The sequence below is a fragment of the Emys orbicularis genome, chromosome 2, assembly GCF_028017835.1.
Source record: "Emys orbicularis isolate rEmyOrb1 chromosome 2, rEmyOrb1.hap1, whole genome shotgun sequence".
Lineage (NCBI taxonomy): Eukaryota > Metazoa > Chordata > Testudines > Emydidae > Emys > Emys orbicularis.
Window position 1 is genome coordinate 163796674 of NC_088684.1, and position 23323 is coordinate 163819996.

At 43.6% G+C, this 23323-nt stretch overlaps 1 protein-coding gene across 1 annotated transcript in view; it reads left to right on the forward strand.

The window, feature by feature from the left end:
* Window positions 1-23323, forward strand: part of SEMA5A (semaphorin 5A) — a 505753-nt gene that overhangs the window by 73683 nt on the left and 408747 nt on the right. The window contains exon 3 of the mRNA XM_065399065.1: window positions 8956-9001. Coding sequence (XP_065255137.1) covers window positions 8956-9001 — 46 coding nt within the window. The remainder of the gene's footprint in view (window positions 1-8955; window positions 9002-23323) is intronic.

The following is a 23323-nucleotide window of genomic DNA, read 5'->3' on the forward strand; positions in this document are numbered from 1 at the left end:
CTATTTCAGACTTGGGTGGAAATTAGTATTAGATTAATTTTGTATTTTTATTTAGCTTTAATTTAACTTGCACAGATGATTAAGTCAGAAGTTCTAGTCCAGGATCTCTTAACTCTTGCTCTATTTCCACTGGATATAACTTGTGAGATGTAAACCAAATGTTGTTTATTCCGTGTGAACTGATTATGGATTATATGAGCAAAATGGACAATGCAGACCTGGTTGTACCCAGAAGTCATCTCTTAATCAGTCTGAGACAGGTCTATACATTAGTTTTCAAATGAAGAAAAAGTGAGTAGTAGAAAGATGCAAAACATAGCACTGTGTTTCTCGGACCATAATATGATGAAATCCTTAAGCTGTTACAGATGCCCCACTACAAAATTTATTTTGACAGTAAAATGAATATGTGTGCTGGATGCCCCAGAGTAAAAAGTGGAGACAGTCTCACTTTCATGACATATTTGATAAATTAATCTAACTGGATAAAGAACTGGAATACTTCTGTCCACGCTTGCTCTGAAAATTGACTGCAAAAATGGCATTGGTGGATTCCATGTATGTCTCTTTATGAATCTTTCAAAGGTACTGTTTACAAATAAAAATGTTTTTTCTGTGCTTCATAAAGCCACACTTCTATCTGTTTAATTATATAATTATGGGCAGAGTTTTTAGCACCACCTAGATTGTAGCATCACCTACAGTTACGGTTGCCAGTTTTCATTTGCCAGACTTTTAAGCTGAGATTTTTTTCCATGCCAGATAGGGTGACCAGATGTCCCGATTTTATAGGGACAGTCCCAATCTTTGGGGCTTTTTCTTATATAGGCACCTATTATCCTCCTCCCCCATCCCGATTTTTCACACTTGCTATCTGGTCACCCTAATGCCACGTGTCTGTGCCAGGCTGATTTTTTTTTTTGTCTTTTTTTTTTTTTTTTTTTAAGTTTCACCTAGTTTCTGAGAACTGAAAACTGCCCATACTTGGCCAAGCCTCTGAAAAATCTCATTTTGAATGTACTCAGTAGAGACTTGTTTGAAGTTTGGCAGCTAAAATCTCCAAGAGTCCTTCTATACTGGGTATGCTCCAGCCAAAGACTGCAGGTGCTGAGCAGGACTTTCCTGAACACTGGGGTACGAGGCCCAAGAACTGAGAGCAGAAGCGAGGTAGAGGTAGGGAAACAGTTAGGGGAGCAGACCAGGAACCAGAGTTGGGGCTGAGGAAGCAAAGCCGGATGATGGCGAGAACCAGGGTAGGAGGTGGATCAGAGCAGAGGGTGTGGATGACAGGAGTTGGGGGAGAGGAACAAGAGCTAAGGGGTGGGACAGGTGGATAGAAGCAGAATGAAAGGGGTAGAATCATAGGGTTTGAAGGAACTGCAAGGGTCATCTAGTCTATCCACTGCCAAGATGCAAGATTTGTTGTATCTAAACCATCCAAGACACGTGGCTATCCAGCCTCCTTTTGAAAACCTCCATGGAAGGAGCTTCCACGACTTCCCTAGGCAGTGTGTTCCGTTGTCCTGCTGTTCTTACAGTTAGAAATTTTTTCCTGAGATTTGATCTAAATCTGCTAGTTTGAACCCATTGCCTCTTGTTCTCTTTTGCTGCAGAGGGCAGGACAACTTTTTTCTATCTTTTTTTTTTTTAAATAATAGCCTTTCAAGTATCTGAAGACCGCCATCATATCCTCCCTTAATCTCCTCTTTTCCAAAGTAAACATACCTAGTTCGTTCAGGCTTTGCTCATATCACTTGCATTCCATCCCTTTGATCATCTTTGTTGCTCACCTCTGGATCTTTTCCAGTTTCTCTACCTCCTTTCTATGCATTGATGACCAAAATTGGATACAGTACTCCAGCTGAGGCCTAACCAGCACTGAGAAGAGCAGTACTATCACCTCCTGTGACTTGCCTTCTATGCCTCTGTTAATGCAACCTAAAATTCCATTTGCTTTTTTTGCAACTGCATCACATTGCTGACTCATGTTGAGGCTGTGATCCTAGATGCTTCTCAGCAGTGCTGCTGCCAAGCCAGTTTTTCCTCATTCTGTATTTGTGCATTTGGTTTTTCTTCCCTAAGTATAGCACCTTAAATTTGTCTTTGTTGAATTTCATTTTGTTGTCTATAGCTCAGTTCTCTAACTTATCAAGATCCCTCTGAATTTTAGCTCTATCTTCCAAATTGTTGGTTCCCACCTAGCTTTGTGTCATCTGCAAAGTTGATCAGCATGCTCTTTATACCCACATCCAGGTCATTAATAAGGATGTTAAACAACATTGGATCCAGAACAGATCCCCATGGATCCACACTTGAGACCTCCCTCCAATCCAATATCAATTCAACTGATCGGGGGAGGGGAGCAAGAGCTGGAAGATGGGAGAGCTAGATAGAAGCAGAAAGGGACAGCCTGGCTGGGGGCACAGTGGTAGAAGGGTTTATGATCATCAAAACCTGGACTTGAACTCAGGAGTACTGAATCTGAACATTCTTTTCCTGTTACCAAATAGCTATGAAATCCACTGGCAAAGTGTGTATCCCCCTCCTTCTCTATTGGAAGGTCCACATGAAGGATAACAGCCTTCTACTGCTACAAGTCATTTTATTAGTTCAAGTGTTCTATGCTATGAATTTAAAGGTCCCAACCCAGGTGATGACCCATGGGGGAGGGGGGTCAATCTAATTCCACATGAGGGAATTTCTTGTTTTTTTTTTTCCATGTTGATTTTTTTTTTTTTTTAGAAAATACTTTGGAAATTACATACAAAAAACCCTACATTAAAAAACATTAAAGTTGCAAATTAAAGCAAACAACATCAGAATTGAGGTTGCCTGTGCAACCTTAGTTTGGAGGATTTGTGCACATGCATCAGGATAGTGATTACATGGTCACATACACTATTTTTTCATAGGACCCCTGCCTCATTATTTTATATATGTATAAACATATATGTAAACATCATCCTAAATCATTTCTCATCAACTAAACACACTTCAAACTTCTGCGGCCTATTTATCTAGGTACTTACATTCATAGATTCCAGGGCCAGAAAGGACCATTTTGATCGTATAGTCTGACCTCGTGTCTAACACAGAATTATTATTCCCCACAATAATTCCAAGAGCAGATCTTTTAGAAAAAAATATCCGATCTTGATTTAAAAATGGTCAGTGATGGAAAATCCACCACAACCCTTGGTAAGCTGTTCCAATGGTTAAAGTGTCCCCCTGTAGTATGTAGCCCCTTGTCACTGGACATTCACAGAATTACCAGATTTGCTGTCCCCAAGGGAACAGTATATACACATTTTGACTGATACAACTCAGGGTCAGGTCCTTTATAACATTACAGCACTAAGATATAGTTATAGTTAAAACAATCATAAGCTTATTATCAAAATAAAGATATACGAGATAACGAGTAAGGATAATGGAAGCAGAAATGACTACATATAAAACAATAAGGATAACATGCTTCTTGTGTTTGGCACTGGTGCAACCACTGCTGGAATACTGTGTCCAGTTCTGAAGCTCACAATTCAAGAAGGATGTTCATAAATTGGAGAGTGTTCAGAGAAGATGCATGAGAATGATTAAAGGATTAGGAAACAGACTTCAGATTTACAGTTTAATAGAGTCTCAAAGTGCTCCTTCCGACATTGCTTGAGGACTACATTGTCCTTAAGAAGGGGGGAGCTGTCCTGAGATCGCAGAGGGGTTGTGCCGCATGAGCTTGGCTCATAGGTGGCTTTCGTTAGTTGAAAAAAGCTTCACATGTTATGTTGATCAGCGAAGCTCTGGATTTCCATGGCCTTTGCTTGCCACCACTGATTCTTGATGTCACACAGCCTCTTTTGAACTACAGCTTTTAGCCGATGATGATAAGTCTCTCGTTTTTGCTGATTAGAGGCTTTATTTTGCCAAGCGCTAAATGCGCTTCTCTTCTGATAAACAAGTTCTAGGATTTCCTTGTTGTTCTCATCAAACCGATCCTGATGGTAGTTAGTGGACTATCCAATCGATTTCAGCATATGCCTTGCGAATAATGATCTTGAACTCCTCCCAGCATGTTTGGATATCATTGTTGGTGTCAGGTAGGGCAGAGAGCCTCTCGATAATGCGTTGCTGAAGGGTCTCATGACTAGTGTGATTTTTGAAGTGCCCTGATGTTAAATCTCTTCCACATTCCTTTTGATTGTTTACGGTGTTGTGGTGCAAGCCGCATGTTCATGATTGATCTGACCAGAAGATGATCTGTTCAGCAGTCATCTGTATCTCTCGTAACTTGTATAATATGGACATCAGTATAATCACAGGCTCTGACGATGACATAGTCAAGATACCTGTGTCCGGAACATGGGTGGTTCCAAGTGGTCTTATATTTCTCCCTCTGTCTAACGATGGCATTTGTGATAAGCAAATCATGCTCCACACATTTGCTGAGGAGGAGAATGCCATTAGAGTTGACATTTCCCACCCCTTCTTTTCCAGAGGTGCCCCTTCAGAGTTTGGTGTGTTACCCAACTCTTGCATTGAAGTCACCCATGGGGATAACCTTGCCTTTCTTTTCTGTGGTAGTCAGGACTGCATCAGGAGCACAGTAAAACGTCTCCTTTTTGTCTTCCATCATCATCAAGTGTGGGAGCATACACGCTGATGACCGTGGCATACTCGTTGTTACCAAACTTAAGACAAAAAGTCATGAGACATTCGTTAATACCCATAGGGAGTTCTAAAAGCTGGCTAGCAATCTTATGCTTGATGGCAAAACTAACACCATAAATACGCTTCTCTTCAGAAGACTTTCCTTTCCAAAAGAAGGTATAGCCATCTCCATCTTCTTTCAGTTGCCTGACTGGTCTCATGTAGGGCAGCAATATTAATATAATATCTTGCAAATTCTCTAGCTGTTATGGCAGTTCTTCTTTCAGGACAGTTACTGCTTGGGGAACCCATGAGAGTGCAAACATTCCAACTGGCAAACTTCATTTCTTTGCTTTTTATGTTCTGCTTTTAGGTAGAATGATCCCCCTGGACATGGCCATCCAGCCGGGGTGTGTGTGAGAGAGTCTATGTTTAGGGCATCTTTTCTAGCCCCTCCCCCATTCAGGGTGAGCAGAGGTAATCCTGAAAAGGACTGCTCAGTCACAGCCGCAGCTGCGCTTCTATCTCAAAATTCCAAACGCAAGACGACCAACACATGGCTGCTGCCTGCATACAGATTTGTGACTAGGGACTCCCAGATATCACTGCTCTTGTCCCCCACACCACTCATCCATCACCGCAGGACTTTGTTAGTGGGAGATGTTAACACCTTTGGCAGAGGCCTATGTGTGAAATCTTTTAACATGGGGGAGGCGGTGCGCTGGCGGCGGCCTCTCAAAACTTGACAGGGAGGAGCCCTGGACTTGGTGGCAGGGATGTCCAAGACAACCAGTTGGGGGTCTTGAAGTTTGGACCACACTTTATTTGGAACCTTCCTTCAGAACTGTTTGCCAAGAGTGGCCCTCCCAGGAGTATAAGACTCCGGACAACATAGTTCTGAGGGTCATTGGGACACACAAGCCTCTCCACCACAACAAGGTAACGGTTCAAGGAGATGACCACCTGACCTAAAGAATGATAATGTGATAATTTTAAAGAAAGCAGACAAGTCAATATTCGGGAATTACTGAGGCATTGTCCTCCTCTCCATTGCTGGGAAGATACTCGCTTGCATTCTTTTGAACTGTCTCCTCCCTCTTGCAGAAGACGTCCTTCCGGAATCCCAATGTGGTTTCAGACCATCTTGAGACATCCACTGACATGATTTTTGTTTCCCAACAGATCCAAGAGAAATGTAGAGAACAACACCAGCCATTGTTTATGGCATTTATTGACCTAACTAAGGCCTTGGATTCCATCAATCATGAAGTTGTTGTCTAGGCTCGGTTGTTCATTGAAGTTCATTTGCATTCTCAGGCTACTTCATAATGGGATGACTGCCACCATCCAGTTCACCATCTGTATTGGTGTTAAGTAGTGCTGTGTTATTGCCCCAACCCTTTTTTCCATCTGTCTTGCCATGATCTTGTTTCTTATTCGTGACTTCCTTTCTTCTGGAATAGGGATTGAGTATCACATGGATGGCCAGCTCTTCAACCTTCGGCATCTTCATTCTAAAATTAAGGTCACCAGGACTGTTATTACCGACCTTCAGTATGCTGATGACTGTGCTATCCTCATGCACACCAAGGCTGACTTGCAATCCACCCTAGACTTTTCTCAGGTGCCTATCATAGCCTGGGGCTTTCCCTCAACATTGGCAAGACTAAGGTGCTCCACCAGCCTGCCCCAGCACAAGTTTCCGTCTTTCACAAATTGTCATCAGTGGTGAATTCCTGGAAAACTTTGGTAGCCACCTCTCCCAGACAGCCAAGCTAGATGTGGAGATCAAACATAGGATCCATTGTGCCAACTCATCCTTCAGAAAGTTGCTTCATCATGTCTTCATTGACAGAGATCTGCGGATGTAAACTAAGATTCTGGTCTATAATGCACTCTTCTTTATGGGTGCAAGACATGGGTGACATACTGAAGCCATCTTACACATCTGGAATGGTACCAACAATGCTGCTGCAGGAAGATTTTCCATATTAGATGGGAAGACTGTCGCACCAATGCCAGCATTCTCTCTTCAGCTAATATCACCAGTGTTGAGGCGAAGATTATAAAACATCCACTTTGCAGGGCTGGTCATTGTGTTCGGATGGCTGATACTTGATACTCTGAAGCAAGTCCTCTTTTCTCAACTTAGTCATGGTAAGAGGATTTGTGGGGGACAGAGGAAATGCTACAAGGACACCATGAAAGTATCTTAAGAAGGGAGGTCATGAACTGGGAAGAGCTGGCTGGCAATAGACTGCAATGGCGTTGCATCATACATCAAGCTTCAGCCCATTTTGAAGATAATGTCCTTGCTCAAGAAGCTGAGAAATGGCAGAGGAGGAAAGGAAAGTGTACAGCATCCCAGCCAGCAGTTATGCTCTCTCCAAACAACCACCTCTCATATATGTGGAAAATCCTGTAGAGCCTGGGTTGAATTCCTCAGCCATTTTTAGTCTCATCAGTGACATTTCTCCTGTCAGACATCATCCTCATATTGAGGGATAGCTGACGATTATAACAATTTTCAAAAGTACCTAAGTAGGTTATGCACCTAATTCCTGTTGATTTCAATAGGAGTTAGGCACCTAACCTGCTTAGGCACTTTTAAAAATCCCACTAGTGTCTATCTATATCTTTAGGTGTCTAAATACATTTTTGAAAATCTGGCCTTTTAGCCATTTAACAGCCATGAGAAGAGCCTTAACTAAGGGCCTGCAGACTTGTTTCTGTTAGGAGAATAGTCCATGGAGAAACTTTTCACCTGGTACCAACTTTTGCACTAGGGAATAGAGAAAAAGTAGACCAAAACAGAGGAGCTATATTGAAAGAGAGGGGGGAAATGGAAGAAAGAGAAGAAAATAGGGAGGGATCTGGAAGAGAGAGAGGGAAAGTGAAGATGATGGGAATGGCAGAGAGAGGGAGAAGGGGGAGAAAACAGAGAGATTGAGAACTAGGGACTTCACATAAAGGTAGAGAAAGAGAGGAAAGAAGTGGAAGATAGTGGGTGAAAATGTAAAACAAAAATAGATGAAAAAGGAGGGAGATGGAGAGAGATTCAGCAAACAACAGCAACAACCAGGGAAATGCAGTAATGGGAAATGGCAGAGTCCTGATGCAAACCTGTCACAAATAGGGGAATACACACCCAAAGGGATGGGAACTACTGATCTAGACATACATGTAGGGTGTAGCATTATTTGGTTCATTCAGGGTTGGGGAATTATTAAATTCTGCATCCTTCTAAGTAGGAGTTCTAGAATTAAGATATTAGGGTGTGGGTAATAGAACTGACTTGTGAAGGTACAACAATATTAACTAAACAAGTATAGTTCTGGGGAGTGATGGCAGCATAGATATACAGACAGTCCTTGACTTTATGACGTTCGACTTACGATAAACAGCACTTACAACGTTTCTGAATTTACACCCTGATTCGACTTACAATTGGTTTAGACTTTACGATGCTCGGTCCCGCAATGGAGTGGATTGTGGTTCCGAGTTACAACGTTTTGACTTATTATGCAATTTCCATGAACCAACTGTGCCATAAGTCCGAGGACTGCCTGTATCTCATTTATGCTAGAAAACGTAGTCTCTGTACAAGCACATGCTGGAAATTTTCAAACTCTGTATTGAGTCATACAAATTCATCTGCTTTAGAACTCTAGCTCATATTTTCCAGTGATTTCATACACAGTGACTTACAGCCATGTCTTTATCTTGTTCCATTCCCAATTCCCATCAAATTCAGTAGGAGTTTTAGGTAGTAACACATGGCAAGGTAAAGCCCTTAGCTTTTACTAAACAATAGATAAATGGGAAGTGCTTTAGCAACTCAGCAAATAAAATAAAACAGTAGCCCTGAGGCACACATATTTGCTCTTGTTTAATTTCATAAGAAGTTGACTGAGTTTATACTGTTTTCATTGTATGCATTGCTGTAGGTTAAAAGCATAGAGTGGAAATATTTTTTGAAGTGAAAATTTCAATCCTATGTAGGTGGTCACAACTCCACTGACTTCAAAAATGTGATGTCTGTTTGTCATAAGACTTCAGTTCACCTGGATTTGTGAACACTGAGCAGTTTTGAAAAACAGGCTATAGGGGCCCAAAATTAGAAGTAAGTTTTGAAATGTCCCTTAATATTTAGCCTAAGGACTCTCTTTGAGTCAGTGGCAGAGCTCAGAATAGAAACCAAGAACCCTGAATTCCAGGCCCTGTTCTAACCACATAACTTGTAGTAAGTTATTGCTTTACTGCTATTTAAAGGACTAGTAAGAATTTTCTTTCTTTTTTTCTTCACCCTAGAAACTACCTCTTCAGGTTACATCTTGAAGATCTATCTCTAATCCAGGTATGTGCAATATATTTTTCTGTTTGTCTCAATTAGTTCCTGGTTTTGATGTGATGAAATAGATGTTTCAAAGCTGTTAATCAGGATATTCAGATGCTTCATAGCTACAGCAGACTGAATGGCTATTTTTGTCATCTTTGTTGCCCCTCATTATGTAAATCAAATTACTCATTTTAATTCCAGATTAGCCTTTGTCCTGGGCCATACAGTCCTGCTGTTATCTCACTATCTACTGTGATTTTTTGTGAGAGTTAATACTTACAAAATGGAGGATGGGGAGAGAAATGGTTGTTGTACTGCAGAAGTGGTCTGACTTGCAATTGAGCACCCTGCTATGGTTTTGTTGTGAAACTCTCTTAAGAATCCATTATCCTTTCTTTATAATTGTAAATGAAGGAGTGTACCCACATTTGCTAAGGAACTGCAAACAGCAAGGGAAAAACAAGGGTTGTGATAAACAAATACAAACTAATCTGCTTGCCTTATTTAATACAGCTAATTGCCTTTTAAAGTTATTAGAGCTTGAAATCCAAGTCTTCAGTCTTCAAGAAAAGATTAGAAAAAAACTCAGATTAATTAATTTTCCCCCTGAACTTTGTAAGGACATAAGAGGCTTCAACATTCAGAATTTGTCATGTATCTCAGCCTTATATTCACACTGGCCTCTGAATCCCTTTTCTTTTTACAGCAATACTGTAGTATTCTTGCCATGTGCACACTGCCAAAAGCAAAAGAATTTCTCATCCTTTTTGAGTTCTTGGCTCTAAACATTGTTTTACTGAATTTGATTTAAATTGGCTGTGTGTTATGGTATGGAAATACAAAATAGGAGTTTGTAGTTTTTGACACCTTTGTTGTTTTTGTTTTTTACTGTAATATAAACTAGTTTTAAGTTGAAATCCCTGGCTATTATTCCATAATACAATCTTGTATTTTTAAATATGAAAAAATGACAATTAATTGGAGTGAGTCTGGCCTTGTGATTTGTGGAGCCCCAAGGTTTTGTACGTGTACAAATTAGGCCAAGAAATGCCTTGCCCTATGGTCCCACAGTAGTAGAGGCAAAAGATTAAGCGATCTAGTGAGCTGCCACAATTACAGCATCCCACAAAGTAGTGTTGCTTGTTCTTAAGGTCGGACATCAATTGCATTATCAGAGTTTTAATATTATCAACTCTGAATCCAGGTTAACTACTTTCACCTAAGGATTTTCAATTTATATTTCACTTCCTTAAATATTGTTCAGTTTTTCAATATGGAGATTCTTCTGGACCCAAGGCACTAAAATGGATCTGAAGCAGTCATTAGCATTTCATAGAATCATAGAATCATAGAAGATTAGAGTTGGAAGAGACCTCAGGACTGCTAATCCAAACCTCTGCTCAAAGCAGGACCAACCCCAACTAAATCATCCCAGCCAGAGCTTTGTCAAGCCGGGCCTTAAAAACCTCTAAGGGTGGAGATTCCACCACCCTCCTAGTGAAAACTTTTTTCCTAATATCCAACCTAGACCTTCTCCACTGCAACTTGAGACCATTGCTCCTTGTTCTGTCATCTGCCACCACTGAGAACAGCCTAGCTCCATCCTCTTTGGAACCCTCCTTCAGGTAGTTGAAGGCTGCTATCAAATCCCCCCTCACTCTTCTCTTCTGCAGACTAAATAATCCCAGTTCCCTCAGCCTCTCCTCATAAGTCATGTGCCCCAGCCCCCTAATCATTTTTCGTTGCCCTCCGCTGGACTCTCTCCAATTTGTCCACATCTTTTCTGTAGTGTGTGTGTGGGGGGGGGGGGCGGGGCGGGGGTGCCTCACCAATGCTGAATAGAAGGGAATAATCACTTCCCTCAATCTGCTGGCAGTGGTCCTAATAATGCAGCCCAATATGCCATTAGCCTTCTTGGCAACAAGGGCACACTGTTGACTCATATCCAGCTTCTCGTCCACTGTACTCCCCAGGTCCTTTTCTCCAGAACTGCTGCAGAAGGTCCCCCAGGACTCTGCACTTGTCCTTGTTGAACCTCATCTGATTTCTTTTGGCCCAATCCTCCAATTTGTGTAGGTCACTCTGGACCCTATCCCTACCCTCCAGCGTATGTACCTCTCACCCTAGCTTAGGGTCTTCTGCGAAGTTGTTGAGGGTGCAAATCATCCCATCATCGAGATCATTAATGAAGATGTTGAACAAAACTGGCCCCAGGCAGGACCAACCCTTGGGGCACTCCGCTTGATACCGGCTGCCAACTAGACATCGAGTCGTTGATGACTACTCGTTGAGACCGACGATCTAGCCAGCTTTCTATCCACTTTATAGTCCATTAATCTAATCCATACTTTTTAATTTGCTGGCAAGAATACTGTGGGACACCATATCAAAAGCTTTGCTAAATTCAAGGTATATCACGTCCACCGCTTTCCCCATATCCACAGAGCCAGTTACCTCATCATAGAAGGCAATCAAGTTGGTCAGGCATGACTTGCCCTTGGTGAATCCATGTTGACTTTTCCTGATCACCCTCCTCTCCTCCAAGTGCTTCAAAATTGATTCCTTGAGGATCTGCTCCATGATTTTTCCGGGGACTGAGGTGAGGCTGACCGATCTGTAGTTCCTCAGATTCTCCTCCTTCCCTTTTTTAAAGATGGGCACTATATTTGCCTTTTTCAATCGTCTGGGACCTCCCCCAATCGCTACGAGTTTTCAAAGATAATGGCCAATGGCTCTGCAATCACATCAGCCAACTCCCTCAGAACCCTCGGATGCATTGCGTCCGGCCACATGGACTTTTCTAAATAGTGCTTAACCTGTTCTTTCACGATTGAGGGCTGCTCACCTCCTCCCCATACTGTGCTGCCCAGTGCAGCAGTCTGGGAGCTGACCTTGTCTGTGAGGATTGAGGCAAAAAAAGCATTGAGGACTTCAGCTTTTTCCACATCATCTGTCACTGTGTTGCCTCCCGCATTCAGTAAAGGTCCCACACTTTCTATGACCTTCTTCTTGTTGCTAACATACTTGTAGAAACCCTTCTTGTTACCCTTCACATCCCTTGCTAGACGCAACTCCAAATGTGCTTTGGCCTTCCTGATTACACCCCTCCATGCTCAAGAAATATTTTTATACTCCTCCCTATTCATCTATCCGAGTTTCCACTTCTTGTAAGCTTCTTTTTTGTGTTTAAGCTCCCCGAAGATTTCTCTGTTAAGCCAAGCTGGTTGCCTGCCATATTTGCTATTCTTTCTGCACATTGGGATGTTTTGTTCCTGCACCCTCAATAAGGCTTCTTTAAAATACAGCCAGCTCTCTTGGACTCCTTTTCCCCTCATATTAGCCTCCCAGGGAATCCTGCCCATCAGTTCCCTGAGAGAGTCAAAGTCTGCTTTTCTGAAGTCCAGGGTCCGTATTCTGCTGCTCTCCTTTCTTCCTTTTGTCAGGATCCTGAATTCGACCACCTTCTGATTACTGTTGCCCAGGTTGCCACCCACTTCTACTTCCCCAACCAATTCTTCCCTGTTTGTGAGCAGCAGGTCAAGAGGAGCACGGTCCCTAGTTCGTTCCTCCAGCACTTGCACCAGGAAGTTTTCCCCAACACTGTTTAAAAATTTCCTGGATTGTCTGTGCACTGCTGTATTGCTCTCCCAGCAGATGTCAGGATGATTGAAGTCCCCCATGAGAATCAGGGCCTGTGATCTGGAAACTTCTGTTAGTTGTCTGAAGAAAGCCTCGTCTACCTCCTCCTCCTGGTCTGGTGGTGTCAAGGCTGTATCCCCACTTTGAACTTTAGGGTACAAATGTAGGGGCCTGCATGAAACTTCTAAGCTTATCTACCAGCTTAGCTCTGGTCCGCTGCCACCATCTTAAGAATTCCCTCCCTGGGAAGCCTTGAGAAACCTTTCACCAATTCCCTGGTGAATACAGATCCAAACTCCTTGGATCTTAAACAAGGAGAAATTGACCCTTCCCCCCTCCTTCCTTTCACCAACTCCTGGTGAATACAGATCCAAACCCCCTTTGGATCTTAAAACAAGGAGAAATCAATCAGGTTCTTAAAAAGAAGGCTTTTAATTAAAGCAAAAGGTAAAAATCATCTCTGCAAAATCAGTATGGAAAATAACTTTACAGGGTAATCAAACTTAAAGAGCTCAGAGGAATCCCCTCTGTCTTAGGTTCAAAGTATAGCAAACAAGATAAGCACTCTGGTAAAAGGTACATTTACAAGTTGAGAAAACAAAGTAAATCTAAGACGCCTTGCCTGGCTTTTACTTACAATTTTGAAATAAGAGAGACTTGTTTAGAAAGATGGGGAGAACCTGGATTGATGTCTGGTCCCTCTCAGTCCCAAGAGCGAACAACCCCTTAAAACAAAGGACACACACAAAAGCCTTTTCCCCCCCCAAGATTTGAAAGTATCTTGTCCCCTTATTGGTCCTTGGGGTCAGGTGTCAGCCAGGTTACCCGAGCTTCTTAACCCTTTACAGGTAAAAGGATTTGGAGTCTCTGGCTAGGAGGGATTCCATAGCACTGTACACAGGAGAGCTGTCACCCTTCCCTTTATAGTTATGACACGCCCCCCAAATCACAGATAGTGTTGGACGTCCGGTTCCACACTGGCTGTGATTTCTTCCTGGAGCTCTAGGAGAAAACAGAGTTAATAAAACACATGTACCTTTAGACATCTACTGATTATATAAAAACTAACAATATGTTTTATTTCAAGAACAATTGTTAACCAGTTAACTCTGGGAAACTTTCCCGGGAGAGTGCATCAGCCACTTTGTTAGAAGCTCCCGAAATGTGTTGTATTTCAAAATCAAAATCTTGGAGAGCTAAACTCCACCGAAGAAGTTTTTTGTTATTTCCCTTGGCGGTATGAAGCCACTGTAGCGCAGCATGGTCTGTTTGTAGTTGGAACCACCGTCCCCAAACATATGGGCGTAGCTTTTCCAGCGCGTACACAATGGCGTAGCATTCCTTTTCGCTGATTGACCAGTGGCTTTCCCTCTCAGACAGTTTCTTGCTGAGAAACACGACAGGATGGAATTCTTGATCCGGTCCTTCCTGCATTAAAACTGCTCCCACGCCTTGCTCGGACGCATCTGTGGTTACTAGGAACGGTTTGTCAAAGTCTGGGGCCCTTAGCACAGGGTCAGACATGAGTGTTGCCTTAAGCTGGTTAAAGGCCTTTTGACACTTATCAGTCCACTGAACTGCATTTGGCTGTTTCTTTCTGGTTAGGTCTGTCAGCGGGGCGGCGATTTGGCTGTAATGTGGTACAAATCGCCTATAATATCCGGCCAAGCCTAAGAAGGATTGGACCTGTTTCTTTGACTTTGGAACCGGCCACTTTTGGATAGCATCCACTTTGGCCTGTAGGGGATTTATAGTTCCTTGACCCACCTGGTGCCCCAGGTATGTCACTCTGTTTTGGCCTATTTGACACTTTTTAGCCTTAACAGTTAGTCCTGCCTGCCGGATGCGCTCGAAGACTTTTTTCAGGTGCTCCAGGTGTTCTGTCCATGAATCAGAAAAAATGGCCACATCATCGAGATAGGCAACTGCAGATTCTCCCAATCCCGCCAAGAGACCATCTACAAGTCTTTGGAAGGTGGCGGGTGCATTTCGCAACCCGAAAGGGAGTACATTGAATTCATACACCCCTGCCTGGGTGACGAAGGTTGACCTTTACTTAGCGGGTTCATCTAGTGGTACTTGCCAGTACCCTTTGGTTAAGTCTAAAGTAGAGATGAATTGGGCATGTCCCAATTTTTCCAATAGCTCATCGGTGCGTGGCATTGGATAGTTGTCAGGACGAGTTACAGCATTTAGCTTACGGTAGTCCACGCAAAAGCGTATTTCCCCATCTGGTTTGGGAACTAGAACCACTGGAGATGCCCATGCACTGGTAGAGGGGCGGATTATACCCATCTGTAGCATGTCCTGGATCTCCCTTTGTATAGCAGTTTGGGCATGAGGTGACTCCCGGTAGGGTGGGGTTCTAATTGGGTGAGCATTACCTGTGTCAATGGAGTGGTAGGCCCGTTCGGTCCGTCCTGGAGTGGCTGAGAAAATCGGTGCAAAGCTTGTGCACAGCTCCTTGATCTGCTGTCGCTGCAGACGTCCCAGGGTCGTGGAGAGGTTCACCTCTTCCACGCCACCATTCCTTTTTCCTTCATAGTAGACACCTGCAGGCCACTCCGCGTCATCTGTTTCCTGGGCTGTAAACTGGCAAACGTTTAATTCTCTAGAATAAAAGGGCTTAAGAGAATTAACATGGTATACCTTAGGCTTTATGTTGGAGGTGGGGGAGGCTATGAGATAGTTAACAGCTCCTAGGCGCTCCTGGACCGTGAATGGTCCTTCCCACGACGCTTCCATTTTATGGGCCTGGAGCGCCTTTAAGACCATGACTTGGTCTCCTACTTTGAAGGACCGTTCTCTGGAATGTTTATCATACCAGGCCTTTTGCTCTTCCTGAGCATCCTTTAGGTTTTCTTTAGCAAGGGCTAAAGAGTGTCGGAGGGTGTTTTGTAGGTTGCTTACAAAGTCTAGAATGTTAGTTCCGGGAGAAGGCGTAAACCCCTCCCATTGCTGCTTCACCAACTGTAATGGCCCCTTAACCTCGCGGCCATACACAAGTTCAAATGGTGAAAACCCTAAACTGGGATGTGGTACAGCCCTGTAGGCAAAAAGCAACTGCTGCAACACTAGGTCCCAATCATTGGAGTGTTCATTTACGAATTTACGTATCATGGCCCCCAAAATTCCATTAAACCTCTCCACCAGACCATTGGTTTGATGGTGATGAGGGGTGGCAACCAAGTGATTCACCCCATGAGCTTCCCACAGGTTTTTCATGTTCTCTGCCAGGAAATTAGTTCCCGAATCTATAAGGATGTCGGAGGGCCAACCTACCCTGGCAAAAATGTCTGCTAATGCCTGGCACACACTTTTAGCCTTGGTGTTGCTTAAGGGTACAGCTTCCGGCCATCGGGTAGCAAAATCCATGAAAGTCAGTACGTACTGCTTTCCTCTGGGTGTCTTCTTTGGGAAAGGACCCAGAATATCCACAGCTACTCGCTTAAATGGGACCTCAATTATGGGTAGTGGCTGGAGAGGGGCTTTAACCTGGTCTTGGGGCTTTCCCACTCGTTGGCACACCTCACAAGACCGGACATAATTAGCAACGTCCTTGCCCATTCCCTCCCAGTGGAAGGACTTCCCCAACCGGTCTTTGGTTCTGTTCACCCCAGAATGGCCACTGGGATGATCATGGGCTAAGCTCAAGAGCTTTACCCGATACTTAGTGGGAACTACCAACTGTCTTTGAGGATGCCAGTCTTCCTGGTGCCCACCAGAAAGAGTCTCCTTGTATAAAAGTCCTTTTTCTACAACAAACCGGGATCGGTTAGAAGAGCTGAGAGGCGGTGGGGTGCTCCGCGCCGCCGCCCAAGCTTTCTGAAGGCTGTCATCTGCTTCCTGCTCGGCCTGGAACTGTTCCCTTGATGCTGGAGACATCAGTTCCTCCTTGGACCGTGGACTGGGGCTTGGTCCCTCTGGAAGCGATGCAGGTGCTGGGGCTGTTTCTATTGACTGTGAACCGCTGTTCGCTGGTGCACTATGTGGTATCTCAGGCTCTGGCTGAGCCTCTTGGGTAAGGTTATCTGCTGCTTCCGCCAGTTTAGGCTCGCTGGTGCCCTCTGGCATTGGAGTTGTAGACGGGCTTGCAAGCGCTGGACTCAGTGCTGGCAATGGTTCTGGTGCTGGGTGCGTTGCCAGTTCCGGTTCTGGGACTGGCTTTGGCTGGGTCTCTGGGATTGGATCCACTACGGCTGTTGCAGTCGTTGGCAGGGGATCCGGTTCCACCACCTGTGTTTGGGTCTCCGGTAACACAGACGGGGCCCTGGTGGACGGCTCAGGAACAGGGATGGGGGTGAAAGCTTGCTTAGCCTGGCTGCGGGTGACTATTCCCACCCTCTTGGCTAGCTTCACATGGTTGGCCAAGTCTTCCCCCAGCAGCATGGGAATGGGATAATTGTCATAGACTGCAAAAGTCCACATTCCTGACCAGCCCTTGTACTGGACATGCAACTGGGCTGTAGGCAAGGTTACAGACTGTGACACGAAGGGTTGAATTGTCACTGTAGCCTCAGGGTTGATGAGTTTGGGGTCCACTAGGGATTGGTGGATAGTTGACACTTGTGCCCCAGTGTCCCTCCAAGCGATAACCTTCTTTCCGCCCACTCTCAAGGTTTCCCTTCGCTCCGAGGGTATGAGAGAGGCATCTGGGTCTGGGGTTCTTTGGTGTGATTGGGGTGTAATGAACTGTAATCGGTTGGGGTTCTTGGGGCAGTGAGCCTTTATATGCCCCAGTTCATTACATTTAAAACATCGCCCTGCTAAGGTATCACCGGGGCGATGTTGGTTGATGGAGACTGGTGTGGTGGGGTGAGAAGGCGTCTGGGGTTTCCCTTGGGATGTGGGTGGGGCCTTGGGTTGTCCCCGGTGATAAGGTTTTGTTTCGGCTTGCCCCTTCTGATATTCGCTCCAACTGCTACTAGCTTTTTTCTTTTCTGTCACCTCCACCCATTTGGCTCCAATCTCCCCCGCCTCGGTTACAGTTTTGGGCTTCCCATCTAGGATGTACCTTTCTATTTCCTCAGGAACACCCTCTAAAAACTGCTCCATTTGCAATAGGAAGGGCAACTCTTCCGTAGATTTAACATTTGCTCCTGATATCCAGGCATCCCAATTTTTCCCAATGTGGTAGGCATGTCGGGTAAATGACACATCAGGTTTCCACCTTAGGGCTCTGAACCGCCGACGGGCATGCTCAGGTGTTAGCCCCATTCTGATTCTGGCCTTGTTTTTAAAAAGTTCATAACTGTTCATGTGTTCCTTAGGCATTTCAGCCGCCACCTCTGCTAAGGGTCCACTGAGCTGCGGCCTCAGCTCTACCATGTACTGGGTTGGAGGGATGTCGTATCCAAGGCAGGCCCTTTCAAAATTTTCTAAGAAGGCCTCAGTATCATCGCCTGCCTTGTAGGTGGGGAACTTCCTGGGATGGGAAGTGGTACCTGGAGAGGAGTTGTTAGGATGGTCTGATGCACCCTGCCTAGTCCTTGCTGCTTCCAGTTCCATCTCTTTTTCTTTCAGCTCCATCTCTCTTTTATGGGTCTCCTGTTTGGCTTTTTCTTCTCTTTCATGGGCCTCCTGTTTGGCTTTCTCTTCTCTTTCATGGGCCTCCTGTTTGGCTTTCTCTTCTCTGTCATGGGCCTCCTGTTTGGCTTTCTCTTCTCTGTCATGTTTGGCTTTTTCCAGCTCCATCTCTCTCTTGTGGGCCTCCTCTTTGGCTTTTTCTTTGGCTTTTTCCAGCTCCATCTCTCTCTTGTGGGCCTCCTCTTCAAGTTTTTTAATTTGAAGCAGTCTTTGATGTTTTCTTTCATTTTCTTCTGCTTCTAGTTTGGCCAGTTCTATTTTGTTAGCTGCTTCTTTGGTAGTCATTTTCCTGTTTTCTTGTGCTGGGTCACACCCTCTGCAGTTGACTGAAACTGGGATGTATTTAGCTCAGGCTCCTGCTGAGTGCTGCTGAGTTAACAGAGACTTTCTAACTAGCTACTTCCGAGGATGTAAAAAGAAAAAAAAACAATTCAGATTGTAAATTACCTTTACCAGATCAAAGTTTGCTCACTTATTGAACCGTTCTCTTAACAAAGGACCTTGTTAAAAAAAACTTAACACCTCTGCCTTCAGGCAAGGAGAGATAAGATATGCATCTACCTTCAGCTCTGCTTTCCAAGCAGCTAGAAGGAAAAAAAATCTCTTACTGGCTTTTGGGTTTAAAACGATCCCACCGCGCTGCCACCATGTCAAGGCTGTATCCCCACTTTGAACTTTAGGGTACAAATGTAGGGGCCTGCATGAAACTTCTAAGCTTATCTACCAGCTTAGCTCTGGTCCGCTGCCACCATCTTAAGAATTCCCTCCCTGGGAAGCCTTGAGAAACCTTTCACCAATTCCCTGGTGAATACAGATCCAAACTCCTTGGATCTTAAACAAGGAGAAATTGACCCTTCCCCCCTCCTTCCTTTCACCAACTCCTGGTGAATACAGATCCAAACCCCCTTTGGATCTTAAAACAAGGAGAAATCAATCAGGTTCTTAAAAAGAAGGCTTTTAATTAAAGCAAAAGGTAAAAATCATCTCTGCAAAATCAGTATGGAAAATAACTTTACAGGGTAATCAAACTTAAAGAGCTCAGAGGAATCCCCTCTGTCTTAGGTTCAAAGTATAGCAAACAAGATAAGCACTCTGGTAAAAGGTACATTTACAAGTTGAGAAAACAAAGTAAATCTAAGACGCCTTGCCTGGCTTTTACTTACAATTTTGAAATAAGAGAGACTTGTTTAGAAAGATGGGGAGAACCTGGATTGATGTCTGGTCCCTCTCAGTCCCAAGAGCGAACAACCCCTTAAAACAAAGGACACACACAAAAGCCTTTCCCCCCCCCAAGATTTGAAAGTATCTTGTCCCCTTATTGGTCCTTGGGGTCAGGTGTCAGCCAGGTTACCCGAGCTTCTTAACCCTTTACAGGTAAAAGGATTTGGAGTCTCTGGCTAGGAGGGATTCCATAGCACTGTACACAGGAGAGCTGTCACCCTTCCCTTTATAGTTATGACAGGTGGACTATAGCAGACGCCTACCAGAACATCACCTGTGTTGATATCGCCTCGAAGACTCTTATTTGTTTTGTCAGTGTGTAGATTAAAGTTCACAATTTGCCACTGACAGAGATAATGGCTCCAAACAAGATATAGCTGTCTCTAATGTGTCCGAGATCTATAGATTATAGGAGTATCTCAATTTCCACTGAATATTTTTTTAAACTACTGTTGGGGGGAAAACAGAACAAAGAAGACCAGCACAGAAATCCGTGTTTATGTTATATGATGTTCCTGATTTACAGGGCTGAGCAGAAGCCCTTCAGTCCCACAGTCCTTTGAAATTCTGTGTTGGTGTGGTCTTTTATCCAAAGTCCAAAACTTTTCCTAGTGCTTTCTAGGTCAACATTTCTGCAGCCTTTGACACTGCTTCCTCCACTCCCCTTCCATGTCTTTTTAGAGTGACCATATTTCCAAACAAACAAACAGAACACGTGGCCATTTTCTCCCATCATCACCTCCTTCACTTCTTCCTCTCTCTCAGCATACCTTTTCCATTTCCAGCTTTTTTCTTTTACTCTTAAAATCCACCACAATAGCTTGCATTTACTCCATATTAGTTCTCTTATTTTCTTTCCCTTTTTGTTCTCTTCTTTCCCTCTGTTAATATCCCCTCACCTGGTCCTTCCTGGCTCATTACTGACGTAAAAAAACCATCAGGACAATCTCTATCCCAAAGATCTGCTCTTAAAGGCCTGTAGATGCTCCTGTTCATTGAGACATTCCCTGTAGCAGCAGTTCAAGATCAGCCACGGGGTTGCTAAAGTCCTGGTTTCCATATAACTAGCCAGAACACAAGGAGTGTCCCTTAAAATTGTGAAAATACCAGTGAACTGGGAGATCTGGTCACCTTAATATTTATGTATGAAAACAATGTTATCTACTGATGCCATATACAGTAACTCCTCACTTAAAGTCGTCCCGGTTAACTTTGTTTCGTTGTTACGTTGCTGATCAATTAGGGAACATGCTCGTTTAAAGTTGTGCAATGCTCCCTTCTAACGTCGTTTGGCAGCCACCTGCTTTGTCTACTGCTTGCAGGAAGAGCAGCCAATTGCAGCTAGCTGGTGGGGGCTTGGAACCAGGGTGGACCAGCAACCCCTTATCAGCTCCCCACTCCCGCAAGTTCCCTGTGCTGCAGCCGCCCAGCAGGCTATCAATTGCCGGCAGTTCAGCTGTCCCTCCCCCCACTGCCATGTGCTGCTCCTGCCCTCTGCCTTGGAGCTGCTCCCAGAGACTCCTGCTTGCTGTGCGGGGGGGGGGGGGGGCGCTAATGTCAGGGTGTCCCCCTCCCCCCTGCTCCTGCACCCCGCTTACCCCTTCTCCATATAGAGCAGGGAGGGGACATGGAAGGAGAGAGACAGAGAGAGCTTGGGGCAGCAGCTGCTGTCTCAACTTCCTGATCCACTTAAAAAGACAATGCACTTAAGAGTGGGTCAGCTTACTTAAAGGGCCAGTGTGCATCTCTCTCTCTCTCTCTCTCCCACACACAAGGTATGTATCTGTCTCTGTCTGCTATGCTGTCTCCCCTCTCTCGTGTTCGTGCTGCCTTGTGTGAGAGGCTATATTAACAACAATGTGTTAACCCTTGAGGACTCAGCCGAGTGCTAGTTCATCATTTAGCAGCAAGGCATTCCCTGGGAAATGTCCCTCCCTCTTCCACCCTCTGACTTCACCACCTCAACCAAGCTTCACAATCATCATAGCTGTGAACAGTATTAAATTGTTTGTTTAAAACGTATACTGTGTGTATATCTATATAATATATAGTTTTTTGTCTGGTGAAAAAAATTTCCCTGGAACCTAACCCCCCCATTTACATTAATTTTTATGGGGAAATTGGATTCGCTTAACATCGTTTTGCTTAAAGTCGCATTTTTCAGGAACATAACTATAACATTAAGTGAGGAGTTACTGTATTGGTTTGGAAATGTTGAGCGACAGAAGGATCTCTCGAAGTCTTATCAGAAAACTTCAGTAATAAGAGAAATGCAAACTGTTCTCACTGAAACTTAGAATAACATGAAACTTGCCAACTTATGTTATGAACACAAAACTGACATCATGTGTGCCTGATGTTCATAAGCTTTTCAAGTGATTCTGGACCCAGTTTCAAGCATATCTGGGCTATTTTATGTTTGCACTTTGAAATCACATTATTGTAAATCCCAAGAGTTAAAAAATCATGAGATTATCTGTCTTAAAAATAATATATATATATATATATTTAATTTCAGGCTTTTATGGTTCATGTTTTCAAGCTTCTCTCCACAATCATGAGAGCTAGAATCTTAAAAAAAAAAAAAAAAAAAAAAAAGAAGAAGAAAGAAACCTGAGACTTTAACATAATCAAATGAGTACAGGTTAAAGTGCTCTTATGGTGGCAGGCAGGGGGAGCCCATCAAAATCAAAGAATGAAACTGCAAGTGACTGAACATTTTGAAACTTTACATAATGGCAGAAGAAATTTTCTCCTAACCTGTCAATTTTACATCTTTGCTTTTACACAGTTGTTGTTGTCATAATAATGACATAAAAACTTCAATCTAATTTTCCTTCCCGAGTTGATCACTTTGGTTACTTTACAAGAACCAGCCTTTGTAAAAATATGCATCTGGTTTACAGCTAATAATCTACATTTTCACATCTGGAAGAGGATTTGTACAGTAATATCTAGCAGTAGGAAGTCTGCAGTGTAGCACACTAAGAACACAAAGGGGATGGAGACAATCCAGCCCAGAGATCTATTGTTCCATTATTTTGGAAAATTGCTCAAGATCTATCTTTATGTTGTCTCTTTTCTGAGGGAAGAGGAAAATAGCTGAATCTTCCTCACTCACAAGAGATACTACAGGCATCAGAACAGAGATGAATGTTCCAATTCACCACCTGTTTCACCAGTTTCTGAACAGATTGTTATAGCTTTGTTTATTTTGTGAGAATTGGCTCAAAGTTTTTGTTTGTTTTTCAGCCTAAACTAACTTGTCAATTTATTTTGACCTACTAGTTGGAAGTGTTTATCTAAGAATCTGGTAAAGAGTAGAGAGTGCTGAGATTTAGATCTTGATCCTTAAGGCTAATGCATATGAATAACTGTGCACATGCCTGAGTACTCCCAAAAGCTTCAGTGGGACTATGCATGTGCTTTGCTTTGCAGGACTGGGCCCTTAGGTAGGACCACACATTGTTATCCCGAATGTCCAGAGTTTCAGACTAAAGGCAGGTCTACACTTAAAACCTGGAATGGCACTTCAGTGAAGATGCTACTATGCTGATGGGAAAGCTTCTTCCATTGGGGTAGTTAATCCACCTCTGTGAGAGGCAGTAGCTACATCAACAGGAGAAACCCTCCCATTGACATAGCGCTGTGTATGCCAGGGGTTAGGTTGGTATAACTGTGTTGCTCAGGGTTGTGGATTTTTCACACCCCTGAGCAATGTAGTTATACCAATGTAAGTTTGTAGTGTAGACCTGGCCTAAGTTTAAAAAAATGCATAATAGCCATTTAGCAACAGCAAGATAATAGTTGGAATTCTTGGTTTTAAATTTGTCTTTAAACTTATAAAATAGAAATTTTATCATTACAAAGTGCCATTTTATAGTAACAATTACG